Below are 13,919 nucleotides of genomic sequence, written 5' to 3' on the forward strand. Positions count from 1 at the left end.
CTCCGTGCTTGGTTTGAACTGCTCGTTTTCAGAGGATAAAGTTAAGTCTCAGCCTTCCCTTCAAGGCCCTCCAATGCTCTACTAAAAAGCGTGCCTTGTAGTCTCTCAAACCCTCTTGAATTTTTAGTCATAGTTGTAATTTTGGCAAAATGGCCCTCCGCTGTAAACCTGTGTTTACTGAACAAGCTCCGGGGTCAGGTGGGCTGTATCCGCTCCCTGGCCCCCTTGCAGGGTGCCCCATTGCAGGGACTGTGTTTGATATTTCTATCTTCCTCAATGCTTACTTGTCAATAGTTGTTCAATTAGTATTTGCTGAACAAACAAATTCCTCTTTATTCCGAGTCCATACAAACACAGGTACCTTCATAACTGTTACAGGAGAAATAAAATGGACCCAGAGAACACAAACTGCCCACACTGCTGCAGAGGGTGATGGGTGTTATGTAAGCCACGCTGTTTACCCGTCCGATTCCATCAACGATGAGCAGCACAGAGATGGAATGGAAGCCAACAAGAGAGGAAACGTCTGGGGTTTGGAAATCACTAAGCTGCATCTCTCCACTGTAGCATTCAGAACCATTTCAAGACCTTGAAGTTGACGTGTGGCGTTTCAAAACCAATGACATAAATGACGGCAGGCGTTTTCAGGAGGCCTTGGCCTTCACATTGGACAGCAGCACCTCGTTCCTGCGGCCTTCCTGGAAGGAAAGAGAGTGTGTATAGAGAGCTGGTGGCTACATCAGCACCCAGCGAGGCGCACGTGGTCTCCCTGTCCTTTCTCCAGACCATGGGAGACAACTTCTGACCAACTACACCGGCCTCCTCGCAGGTCGCCACCCGTGTGGTGAAACTTGCTGACACTGTCCACACTGTCAGACTGAAAACAGGACAGGCGGATTAGGAATTGTCACTAAGACTTCACGAAGCCTCTAAACCTTCAAGGGGACAGAAGCTGAAAACACACTTACGTGCCAATCTGGGATTCCTATGGGGAGGGAGGAGATGGGGGAAGGTCCTTGGAGACAGACAAAGGAGCACAGCAGGCGAAGCAGTAGGAAAGTTCTTACTCTAACACCAGTGAAGCTTAAGAATATCCTTAACCTGAAGAAACACAGCAACTCACAGTAGACATAATGAGAAATAGGCATCAAGAGACATCCCCACACTCTCCCTAAGAATGAGCTGTGTGACATCTATTACTGTACATGCTTAGGAAAGTGACTAAGGAAGGTCACCGCCCCAGCCCCTGCCTATGGAACTGATGTCCAGTGGTACATTTTACATATTCTCTTCTTCAGACATCTTCAAAGGCTTCTCACTGTGTGTCCTCCAGCCCTTGTTCCCAGCAGCCTCGACAGCCCAGGATATGCCTCCATCTGCTAGCAAAAGCCTGCCCCCTTCCCGGCCGTGTCACAGGGAGACCTATTTAAAATGAGAGGTGAACATGGTATTGGGAAGAACCTGGAGAGGTTGAGCTGGAGGGCCCAGGCCTCCAGTAGCCAGGTTCCCTGGAGACCTATTTAGTGTAGAAGAAAAACTTTGTTTCACCCTTGAACCCTCTGCATCCAAGACCCCCAAAGTCAACATGGCCATCTCCCTGGGCCTAAGTGCTCCCAGCTTTCTAAAGGCCCTTTGCTTCTTCTAGCAGCATCATTGGTCCTGGCTGCAATGCCCTGGATTTGCTAAGACAAATGCCAGTTCACCTATAAGGTATATACTTATCTTTCCCTCAGAGCCGGGGAATAGCCAGACTCTTGGGCTGGGGTAAGGCTGAATTCTATCACCAAGCAAGGTACCCTGACAATTTGTATGCACATGGTTTTGAAGGGGAAGGCAGTTAATTTTTCCTGGGTGTGGGAAGAGAAAAAAGGTGAAGTTGAGTAAATTTGTTCTATTAGAAAAATTAAGAAGAAAGTTTTCCTTTTAAAAATGAGTTATTGAGATTTGATTGGAAGAAAAAACTTCCAGCCCCCCACCCCTCAAAGTGGGGAGGGGTAGAGATAGAACAAGAACAGGTAGTCATTGTTATAGCACTTGTTCTGCTCCTGCGTAGTTTAAAACTCCCCCCCAAAAGATGTAACAATAAAATAATAAATAAATTAGCTTAACTGTGACCCACCTCAGCCTTCAAATGAAGCAGAAACAGCCCAGAAGCATCAACGCCCGGGTGGTAAAGGAGTCCCCACCTTAGTGGGGTAATTCTATAGGCCACATCGCAAGGAGGTGACAGCTGTTTCTTCAGTAAAGATATCTAGGGTGTCAGCTGGTGTGTGTGAGCACTGATTAAATTCCAAGCAATCCACTAGAAGCCTTTTGGGAGACTACAGAATGATACTATTTGCTCAAAACAAACACAGAAAGGATCCTTTAGGCATTTTTTTTCCAGAAAAAAAGGGAAAATGTCTCCTTGCCTCTGTTTCTTTCCAGCTTAAAGCCACAGGGGCCTGCTACATGCCAGGCACAGCAAGATTATGGATGCAAAGCCAGCTCATTCATCAGTGCTAGGCTAGAGGCTAAATCTTGGTTTGGTGACCATGTGAGAGACTGTGGTTTAGAGACACAATAATTGATGTAATACTGTGATTAAGGTGATTTCAGAGTATGTGTTGTTTCCTGGCAATCCTGTTGTTAACAAGCTCTCCCAGGGTGATGCCAGTCAATGGCATTTTAGAGATAACCCGTGTCTCAGTCAGGCTGATAGCAGAGGAGGCTGGCAGTCAGGGTGAGGCATGACTGCCAACATGGAGCCCCCGGGGGCTTCCCTGGTGACCAATTAGTGTGGAGCAAATCACACGCAATAAAGGGAACTACTAACGTGGTCAAAGACGATGTCTGGACAATCATATTGTGACCTGCATGGGAATAATTATTGTCCCACACAAGTGCTAGGGACCAGGATGCGGTGGAAGTTCAAACCTGAGGAGTGGAAGAGCAAGCACGGGCAGAGGCAGGGCAGAGAGGGCTCCGGGAGAGAATTCCACCCTGGGGGAAAAGTCCAACTTTTCAAACCAGTTTACTATCACAAAAGAGATCTTTTTATTTTTTTATTTACTGATTGTAGAGACAGGAAGGGAGGGAGAGGGAGAGGGAGAGGGAGAGAGAAGGAATGAAAGAGAGAGAAAGAGAGAAACATCGTTTCTGTTCCTGGGTGTGCCCTGACCAGGGATCGAACCCACAATCTCTGTATATTGGGAATATGCTCTAACCAATCGAGCGATCCAGCCAGGGCCACAAATGAGATCTTATCTGGAACTGCAACATGTACAATATAAGAATTACTCTGGCTGACGGTATGGGGAGGAGTGGGCGCAACAAGCAAGCACCACGGCCCCCTGCCCTCAACACCCGTGGTGACCCCAAATTACTTTAGAGGCGCTTGTGAAACAAAGTTTAAGGTTTTGAAATACTGACATATGGTTGCTAATTTAAAATTTTTGCCAAGTAAAATGTTAACAACAACAAAGAATTATGTGTTATTGTCATTATTTTATAAGAGGAAGACAATTTCAACATAAAAAAAGAACAGGACATGCTATTTTTTTTTCAAAGGTGAGGCCTTTACATAAAACTATTTAGCTGTCTGAAGAACACATCCTGTTTCCCCTCCCCCTTTTTCTAACTCACTCTAGACTAAGAGCACCGGCAGCACCTGGCCCGGGGTCTTCCCGGGGTCTCTGCTGAGAGAGGAGCTGGGTCTGAGGCGGCGGGAACCAGAAATCTCAGTGCTTACTAATCTGAAGGGACTGGTCCTCTTGCAGGTCATCCTAAGCTTTCAGCCCTGAGAGGCTGTGGAGCAAGAATGGGCTTTTCCATTTCGCTTTTCCTTGCTCTGATTCTGACAACACAGGCTTGTCCTCCCCAGCTTGTTGGTTTTTGGTTTCTGCTGTCCAAGAGCAGTGCTGGCGGAGCCAAGCAACATTTAAAATGTAATTCTTCTCCTCTGGGCCTTATCTCTTTGTCAGTTACTTGAAGTAAAGGACAAAATGAGCCTCTGTTTGTCCCCTGCCAGCTCTCTCACTGGTCCTTCCGCAACCTCAGCTCCAGCTCCTGGAGCTCGAACACCTTGTGTGGTCATTTGGCCGTGCCCCCCAGCCTCAGGCCTTCACCCAGCTGCTCCTGGCTGGGGACTCCTGTTCTGCCCATAGCCGTGCCCCCCAGCCTCAGGCCTTCACCCAGCTGCTTCTGGCTGGGGACTTCTGTTCTGTCCATGGCTGAGTCCTTCCAGACTGAGAGAGGCCTTCCTTCACCCCCACGGACACTAGTTCCCTGGGGCATGACTGGGATCAAGTACTTGTTATCACTAGTTTATTAGGGTTTGTTTCCTTGCTTGTTCCCTGCCTCCCCCATCACAATATAAGCTTCTTGACATAGGGACTGACTGAGCCTATATTACAACCCGATAGATCCCTAGGGACATGGTTGGAGCTACAAGAATATTAATTGAAAAGATGGAAGATTTTGAAATGTCCATGGGCTATGTGTCCCAAAAGTTAAATTACAAAAAAGGGAAGGAGAAGCAGAGAATGTAAAGATGGGTAGATGGGAAAGAAAGAAAGGATAAAACAAAAGTGGAAAGGAAGAAAGGAAAGTAGAAAGGAAGAAAAGAGGGTCTTAAAAATACACAAGAACAAAATTAATGGTATGGAAAAATGTTTCTTTTTTCTTTTTCTGTAGACCAAACACCAGCCTACAACTTCCCCTGAGTGCCTTTGTATTTTCGGCAATCTCTAAATTCACTAAAACCACACAGATTTAGGCTAGAATGGGGAAAGAAATTCTCGGAAGCTGCTGAGATCCTGGGAAGTGACAGTGTCTTTCCTGGAAAATATCTCAAGGGCTAACACTCTTCTTTCCGGAACAATGGAGAGTAACTCGCCCAAATGTAGGGAAGAAAAGACAGGGACAGATGAACTGCAGTGGCTATTGGGTATTACAGGTGCAGACACACTGCTAGATGTGTTCATCTCTCATCTGACCTAACAGAACCCACCAACATAAGACGGAGGCTTGGAGGGACTAGGTCACTGTCCCACTGCAGCTGGAAAGCGGTAAAGGTAGGGTTCCAGCCCAAGCCTAGCACACTTCAAAGCTCACTCTCTTCCTACCCGGCTTCTCAGGGGCCCTCCCCATTCTAAGACTGAGAAGAGGGAAAGCTCTAAATCTGAATCTATAACAAACATTTCTAGGCGGCTCCCGAGATGGGCTGATGATGCCATTTTACAGATTTAATGTGTGATTAAGTGCTAATAAAATGAAAATAAAGATGTGATGTCGCTTGAAAATTCAATTACAGCCCCATGGTGGCCTCAGAGAGGCCATCTGACTGTCCAGTGCCACACTGCCATCAGATCACACAGCAACATGCTGTGTCCCGTCACAGTCTGGGGACGCCAGTGAAGTGCTCTGGTCTTTCAAGGCTCATCCAGAAGTGAACATAAATCTCCCCTTGCTTTAAATGCCAGGCCCAACCTCCCTCTTACCTCCTTGAACTCCTTCACGGTCTTAAAGTAGAGCCTCTGCTTCTCCAACAATTCTAAGTACTGGTCATTCAGCTGGTCTCTTCTCATTTTGTTCTCTTGCTTCTTCTTCTCCATCTGTAGACACATTTTGGGAAATGATAATGAAAAGGCATGTTCTGACCAAGCGCTGCCAGAAACATCCAAAAGGCAACTATTACTAATACTTTCACAGATTTCCTTCCAGGGTTTTCCTTCTTTATAACATTTCTGAGGCTGCTTTAATTATTTGCATGATATTGCATAGAGACTACTGAGTCAGCATTTCTTCTATCACTGGGCATTAACTGGTCCTTTTTTTTTTATTGAGATAACTAAAAATAATTCACAATCAATAGGTTGGTGATTCTCAACCAAGTGCTACTCTGCACCCAGAGGACATCGGGCAATGTCTGGAGACAGGGAGGCTGCTAAGCATCTTATACTGCCTAGACAACAAGAACTCCCCAGCACTGAGGGACAGAATGAGAGTTAGATATTGCCTTCCCCAGGAAGGCATCTCCCAGTACACAAGGAAAAGCAAAGGAAGAAACTTCAGTGAGCTCCTATTGTTCTCTACTCTTGGCAAGAGCAGCTCCCCAAGAAGGAGCATGGCAGAGAGGAAAGACCCACCACATGGAGACAGTCAGAGGTCTGCTTAGCTCCAGACGAAAGGGCCCACCTAAGGAGCCACAGAGGCCCTATGCTGTTCCGGCCGGGACGACTCTCTACGGAGCTACCTCTGGGGCTCCCACACCCCTTTCAGGTCCCCTATTTTCTATTCTGACTTCTGAGGCATTCAATATCCTCCTGAATTCTACTTTAGTAATTATTTGCATTTTTTACAGGAGGTTCCTGAAAACTACAACGGTCTCAAGATCCAAAGGCAGTGGTTCTAAAACTTTTTGAAGTCAAAGCACATTTTAAATCCTACAGATAATTGTAGGCGCACTATATACAAATTTCTGAGAAATATGTTATAATAAGTCAAATATTAAAGAAAACAATATAAAGTTCAAGCATGCTTTTATGGTAATTAAACAAAATAAATACAACAAAATTAAATTTATTCTGATAATAAAAAACGTTACATTTTTTGAGTTATGCTTTTTAGAATTTGTAAAAAAGGGGCTAAAAATAAAAAAACGACAGAAGAGTTATCTTTTTATATATAGAGATACATTCTTAGTAAGATTTAGTAAATTCAGCAGGTCCTACTACGAATGTGTTAAGTTTTTTCATTCTTGTGTTTATGAGAAACATGAGCCTAATGTGTCCTAGTGATTTCTCCAATGTTTGGGCATATATTTGAAAGGCAAACTCTCATTTCCTCGTCAATACATTGAAGAATTCCTCTCTTTTTACTCTTAATTGTGTTGAGGTAGAAAATCCTAATTCACATAAATAGGATGTTGAAAATTGTAGTAAAATGTTCAAAGCTTTTTTAGATATTGCCACATATTCTTCTTTTATAGAAATCCAAAAGGCTTCAAGAGATAATTCCTTATGTTTAATCATCAATCCAAAACCTCCACCATAAATATCATGTTAACTTTACACCAAACAAAGGATAGAAGAAACTTGCCTCCAGTCTTTCTAGGGAACATGGGGGGTAGTGTAAACAATCCAGCACCACAGCTTAACAGCCTTTTGCAACCTAATCAGGCAAGTGAGGTGGGGGTTGGGCAGACTGTCAGCTTACAGCCAATTCCTCACACCTCTGTCCCCCAAAAATCTAAACTCCAAAAACCCTGTTGGTTTTTTGGTCTCCAACAGGCACATATTTCTCTGGAATACCATAGGGTGCACCTGGAAATCTTCTAGAGTGCACCAGTGCGCCTTGATGCACACTTTGAGAACCACTGTCCTAAGGAGTCAAATCTCTAGTGGTAGAATGTCAGGAACCAAAGATCCAGTGAGGAAAGCTGCTGGTGAAAGCTGCTTCCTCATCTGTAAAATGGGTATAGCACCGCTCACTGAAGAGGGCTTTAGGGTCAGCACAGTGGGAGCTATTGCTAAGAGCCCCGTTTGCAGCACCAGAGCAGGAAGCCCTGGGAGCCGAAGCGGGCCCTGCCCACTGCAGGGACACAGAAGGTGTGTCTTCAGGAGTAAGAGCACAATACTGAGAACAAGGCCCTGCTCTTCCCAGGACCTTCTCCATCACCAGCATAAAACCCGCACCATGCAAAAGAGGACATCTAACCTTCATTCTACTTTGCTTAATTCCTTCTACGATCTGTTCCATCTGACGTAAAAACTGGTCCCGGGCAGCAGGGGAAGCCATGGCTCTGAAAGAAAAACCAGTGGAGGTCTGAGCAGCATGCAGGACTCTAAGTGAGTCGGCCCTGCGCCCAGGTACCCCACGGCCCTGGCAGGGAGGACTGACAGCCTGCCAGTACTTACTGTGGGAAGTTCTCATGAATGGAGTTCAGCAGGCTAATCTGAGGAAGAAAGAAAAAGAAAATACTGAGCAAAAGATGAAAAGATCGCTGTGCCGCCTCACCTGAAAGCCTGTCCTCTCTGGACAGCACTTCTGAACAAGCACACCTTGTTTGTGGGGGGTGAAAGTAACATGGAAACAAACCAACCAGCAGTTTTTTGGCCCCACCATTTTCTCCAGAGACTCTACCTGACACCCCATGACCACAGGGATGTAGGAAGAGGCCTCCTTGAAGGGACCTCAACTCCCAAAGAAAAGATGTTAACATCAGGGCTCTTTGCCAGCTGCTCACTGCCTTTCTGATCTTGCCAGCACTGCACTTTATTTTGAGGGATTTTAGCTAAGCACAGGGTTAGTCAGGGTGGGCAGTGAGAACACTGTGTCTATCCTATTCCCCGATGTGGTCAGCTGCCAGGCAGCTCTGAGAGGCTCTGTGGAATGCATTTTTCAAGGCCTCCATTCTCATGGAAACTGCCCTCCCTGCACAGTATACCCCCTCCATCTGCCAGGCTCTGAGTCCAGAGAAACTAGAAACCTAGTTCCTCCTTCTGAGTGAGTCACTAACTCAACTTGTGGGCTCAGGACTAAGCATTTACTACACTTGGACCTCAGGTTCACAGTCTGACATGGAAATGATATTCTTGTCCTTATGACTCCACGAGGATGTCTGAAAACTAAAATATTACAGGTAGAAAGAGATTTGGAATAAAACACAATTTATTCAAATGCAAAGTTCTGTGTTAATACGGCTTAGAATTAAAAAAAGCCCCCACTCCCCTGTATACTCCCAGTTTTTAAAGGAATGCAACAACTTCAGACACTGCTAATGAAGGCAGGTCAATGAGGTCAAGGTTTTTTCAGAAGGGGCTACCCTGTCCTTTAGTAAAGATTGGCAAGTCTTTCTCAGGCCAGGTAAGACCCCCAAGGCCAGGACATATAGCAGAGATATCTCACCAAAGGCAAACAACTCACCTATCTGAACACTCATCAAATGTCCCTTATGTGCCTCATCAATGTGTAGGTCCTGGATGTAGAGAAAATGAGAGCTCAGCACTCCTTACAGAGTGCTCCTCTAGGAGAGATTGATCCCATCTGATTAACAACAGGCAAAAAAAGGCAACAATTACAGATGCCTCCATGTGGGTGTAGGTAAACAATACATCTATAATACTCTTCTTATCAAAGTGACAACAGCACAGGTTGCAAGGTGATAAAATGAAAACAAACCCTGTCAACCTCAAGGTGAGGGGTACGCAAGAACTTATACTGAGAACCAACAGGGGTGGTTTTTTCTCATTCTGTCCCCATCATAACCATCTGCAGCAGGTGTGTCCCCATGTTCCTGGTGAGCAGAATAAGGCCAGGCTACCACACAAACCTGGCTCCAAAGCCATGGTCTCTCCACCACACGGTGCTGTACTGTGAAGACCAGTCCTGTTTTCTCCTAAATGTAGTTGCATATGCCACCCCAATCTTTCGTCATCCAGTTGGGGAGCCCTGAATCATGAACGAACTTAACCTGAGAGTCAGAGTAATATGGAGGGGCTGTCAGTGCTATGGGAACCCCTTTCCACTCATGCTTTTTATGATCCTTTAGTACATGCCTCTGTCTGCCACTGACAATGAGACAGACATTTCTCCATGTAAACATGACAAGCCTACCATCCCCATTTCCTTTAGCTGCTTCCTTCCCTTTATAAACACATTTTATTGATTGACTTTTTAAGAGAGAGGGGGGGAGAGAGAGAGAGAGAGACAGAAAGGGGCTGGGGAGGAGCAGGAAGCATCAACTCCCTTATGTGCCTTCACCAGGCAGGCTGGGGGTCTTGAACCAGTGACCTCAGCATTCCAGGTTGACACTTGATTCACTGCGCTACCACAGGAGAGGTAGCTGGTTATTTCCTTTAAAATTCAAACTTAAGATTCCCCAACTCCAGGACCCCATCCATATGCATCTCCTGAATGCCACTACGTTTCTCTGAATGATGGCCTGTCTCCCACGCACTATGAGACAGGTGGCCACCAGCCTCACGGCACTGCAGACAGCACGAGTTCCCATGGAGTCCTGGCCTTTCTGATCTGCACCCCAGCCCTGGGCACACAGCAGGCGCTCCTGCTCAGGCTGAATGCACCCCAGACACCAAGTTCGTCTGAACCTCCTGGGGTCAACAGCACTGGTAGCTGCTCATCTGATTAAGTATTTTCTTTTTATAAAGATTCTTACCTCTTTTTCCAAATAAACCTTTTTGTCGTCCAGGGTATTATATAAGGTGAAGAACTGCTTGGTTTCTTTGTGCACTGCTGAAACTGTAAACGCAGAGAAATCAGCACATGAATAAGAAACTGGATCAAAACGACTCTAGGCATCCTCACCCACTGAAGCACTGTCTCGAGTCAGACTGTCAAGCTGGCACCCTCGACTTGCCTTCGGGGCAGATCCCTACAGGGCACCGAAGCCTGAGAGCAGCTGCAGGCTGACGGCAGGTTGCCAGTTATAACTGGTGCAGCCAAGGGGGGGAGCTTGAAGAGTTTCCCTATCAGATGTGGGTTTCTCAGAATTCCTACACGTGGCGAGTCATGGGAGAAAGGTGGTAAGGATGAAGCCACCATGCCACCTCTTCATGTTTGTGCAGCTTCCTCCTTTCCCATATCCAAGAGCAGGAGCACCATTCACTTCTGTAACTCCACGGTTAGCACAGGCCTCTTTAGAAGACCCTCTAAAATACTTCCTAGAAGAATGGCATTCCCATCCCAGAGCCGAACACCTGCCTAACAACTGTGAATTCTCTTCCCATCCCTGTGCATAAAACTGCAGGGGCACTTATCACCAGGGCTCCCAGTGTCTTTACCTTTGAAATCACTCTGCATTTCTGCCTAATGCCCCTTCTTCACTTCTCCACAGGACAGTGAGTGTGCCATGTTCACCAGAGACTGAGGTCACTGACATGAAGGTTTCCTCCTCAAACTGACCCCCTCTATTCAGGCTGGGCAACACCACGTAGCTCTGCGCCTATGCGACCTACCTCCTGCCCCAAGTTCCCAGAATACACAGCTGCCCAAAAAGAGATAAAATCCCAAGACCTGGGTTCACATGCAGGCTTTGAGCCTGAGCTGAGCATGGCAATGGAGCTGTAGCCGAAGGCCTTGAGGCCTGATGGCTACCAGGCCAGCCCATGCCCAGTGGGCTCTGTATCCCTGAAAGCAGGCCCTTCTGGAGCAGCACAACCGGGGGAGGGGACAAGCACAGCGGCCTAGAAAAATTTGGTTTCCTTGGGCAACTGCCATTAACATTTAAATCTGATTCTTTAAACCAGTCAGCTTTTAACTTTTATATCCAGTAATAGCTGTTTCCCTCCAGCAGTGCAGCTCAAAGACAGATGAAGGTCAGGAAAACTTACTGAACATACTCAGAAACAGAAGTAAATAATCTGAGCCTTGGCCGGTTGGCTCAGTGGTAGGGCGTCGGCCTGGCGTGCAGAAGTCCCGGGTTCGATTCCCGGCCAGGGCACATAGGAGAAGCGCCCATCTGCTTCTCCACCCCTCCCCCTCTCCTTCCTCTCTGTCTCTCTCTTCCCCTCCCGCAGCTGAGGCTCCATGGGAGCAAAGATGGCCCGGGCTCTGGGGATAGCTCCTTGGCCTCTGCCCCAGGCACTAGAGTGGCTCTGGTCATGACAGAGTGATGCCCTGGAGGGGCAGAGCATCACCCCCTGGTGGGCAGAGCCTCGCCCCCTGATGGGCATGCCGGGTGGATCCCGGTCGGGCGCATGCAGGAGTCTGTCTGACTGTCTCTCCCCGTTTCTAGCTTCGGAAAAATACAAAAAAAAAAAAAATCTGATACAGGTATTTTGATGCCACATTAAAAAATGTTCCCATCAAAATATCTAATTTGTATGAAAATCACATAATGAATTACTCAATATAAAGCAGGGGTCTCAAACTCGGGCCCGCGGGCCGCATGCAGCCCACCCACCAATTTTGTGCGGCCCGCAGACTGGCCCGCAGACTAATCCAACCGGGCCGCATGTGGCCCGCGGGCCGCAAGTTTGAGACCCCTGATATAAAGTATATAGTATTATTATTGCTAAAAGCTTTAGAATAGCGGTACTAAATCCTGCCTAAAAAAGGGAATCACCAAGAGCTTTTAAAGAACATGACCAATTCCAGAAGACTTCCAGGGGTGCAGCCAGGTGACTATAGTGGGTGGCCGCAGTTGAAGATCACTGCTGTAAACACACCAGCCGCTGTTAGCTTTACTGCTCAGGAAGTAGCCAACATCCTCAACCCATCCAGCCTAAGGACTGGTTTGGGATGCAGGTATTTGATGGTAATTAAAAAAAAAAAAGATGTATATATCCCACTAAAACTGATTAAAAATGTCTTTGGTGTAAAAATGTCTTTTTTTTCTGAAGCTGGAAACGGGGAGAGACAGACAGACTCCCACATGCGCCCGACTGGGATCCACCCGGCATGCCCACCAGGGGGCAACGCTCTGCCCCTGGGGGGGGGGGGGGAGGGATTGCTCTGTTGCGACCAGAGCCACTACCGGGCCATCTCTGCTCCAATGGAGCCTCGGCTGCGGGAGGGGAAGAGAGACAGAGAGGAAGGAGAGGGGGAGGGGTGGAGAAGCAGATGGGTGCTTCTCCTGTGTGCCCTGGCCGGAAATCAAACCCGGGACTTCCGCACACCAGGCCAACGCTCTACCACTGAGCCAACCAGCCAGGGCCTAAAAATGTCTTTTAACATGTGAATTTTACCCTGTGAAATATACAGGTACAAGTTACTTATTATCGTTAAAAGCTTTAAAGTAGACAGAGTAGAAAATTAAAGGAAAAGCTTTAACTTAAAGGCAGAAACAATTTTCTGCTGAGAAACTGCCATTGTTGATCCCTGCACCAGAGCACCAGAACCCACTGTGAAGACTAATCCTCAGAATGGCAGGACAGAACATGTAAAAGCAAGCATGGTTCTGGGCTCAAGAAAAAACAGTGTTCTAGACCAGTGGTCCTCAAGCTTTTTTGGGCCACGGACCGGTTTAATGTCAGAAAATATCTTCACAGACCAGCCTTTAGGGTGGGACGGATAAATGTATCACGTGACCGAGACAAGCGTCAAGAGCAGGGGTCCCCAAACTTTTTACACAGGGGGCCAGTTCACTGTCCCTCAGACGGTTGGAGGGCCGGACTATAAAAAAAACTATGAACAAATCCCTACGCACACTACACATATCTTATTTTAAAGTAAAAAAAAATGGGAACAAATACAATATTTAAAATAAAGAACAAGTCAATTTAAATCAACAAACTGACCAGTATTTCAATGGGAACTATAGGCCTGCTTTTGGCTAATGAGATGGTCAATGTCCGGTTCCATATTTGTCACTTCTAGCCGTAACAGGTGATATGACGCGCTTCCGGAGCCGTGATGCATGCATCCCACGTCACCGGAAGTAGTACTGTACGTGAGCCAAGCTGCGCTTTGTGGCACCACCACATACAGTACTCCCAGAGCACAGGATGAGGATGGATCCTGTGCTCCTCTCACTGACCACCAATGAAAGAGGTGCCCCTATCGGAGGTGCAGCGGGGGCCGGATGTGGCCCGCGGGCCGCAGTTTGGGGACCCCTGGTCAAGAGTGAGTCTTAGACGGATGTAACAGAGGGAATCTGGTCATCTTTTAAAAATAAAACATCGTTCAGACTTAAATATAAATAAAAAGGAAATAATGTTATTTATTCTTTCTCTGCGGACTGGTACCAAATGGCCCACGGACCGCTACTGGTCTGTGGCCTGGGGGTTAGGGACCACTGCTCTAGACTGAACCAGAAAGATGCTTGAGAGGTCAAGATCTTAAGGCAAAATCTGAGGTAGATTTTCAAGAAGAGTAGAAGTTTGCCAAGGGAAAACTGTAGGGCAATGGCAACTGGACTTGGGGACCAGCTGGTAGGCCAAGACTCAGATACCCTCCTGAGAGGGGTGAGGAACCAA

General features: G+C 46.9%; 1 protein-coding gene across 4 annotated transcripts in view; it reads right to left on the bottom strand.

The window, feature by feature from the left end:
* Window positions 1-308: 308 nt before the first annotated feature.
* Window positions 309-13,919, bottom strand: part of CCDC93 (coiled-coil domain containing 93) — a 94,638-nt gene continuing 81,027 nt past the window's right edge. For all 4 annotated transcript variants that reach the window (XM_066281160.1, XM_066281161.1, XM_066281163.1 and 1 more), the window contains 5 exons: window positions 10,160-10,242; window positions 7,899-7,936; window positions 7,699-7,783; window positions 5,481-5,594; window positions 309-698 (listed from right to left, as the gene is read on the bottom strand). In XM_066281160.1, coding sequence (XP_066137257.1) covers window positions 645-698; window positions 5,481-5,594; window positions 7,699-7,783; window positions 7,899-7,936; window positions 10,160-10,242 — 374 coding nt within the window. In that variant the 3' untranslated portion in view covers window positions 309-644. The remainder of the gene's footprint in view (window positions 699-5,480; window positions 5,595-7,698; window positions 7,784-7,898; window positions 7,937-10,159; window positions 10,243-13,919) is intronic.

Source organism: Saccopteryx bilineata, chromosome 5 (assembly GCF_036850765.1).
Source record: "Saccopteryx bilineata isolate mSacBil1 chromosome 5, mSacBil1_pri_phased_curated, whole genome shotgun sequence".
Classification (NCBI taxonomy): Eukaryota; Metazoa; Chordata; class Mammalia; order Chiroptera; family Emballonuridae; genus Saccopteryx; species Saccopteryx bilineata.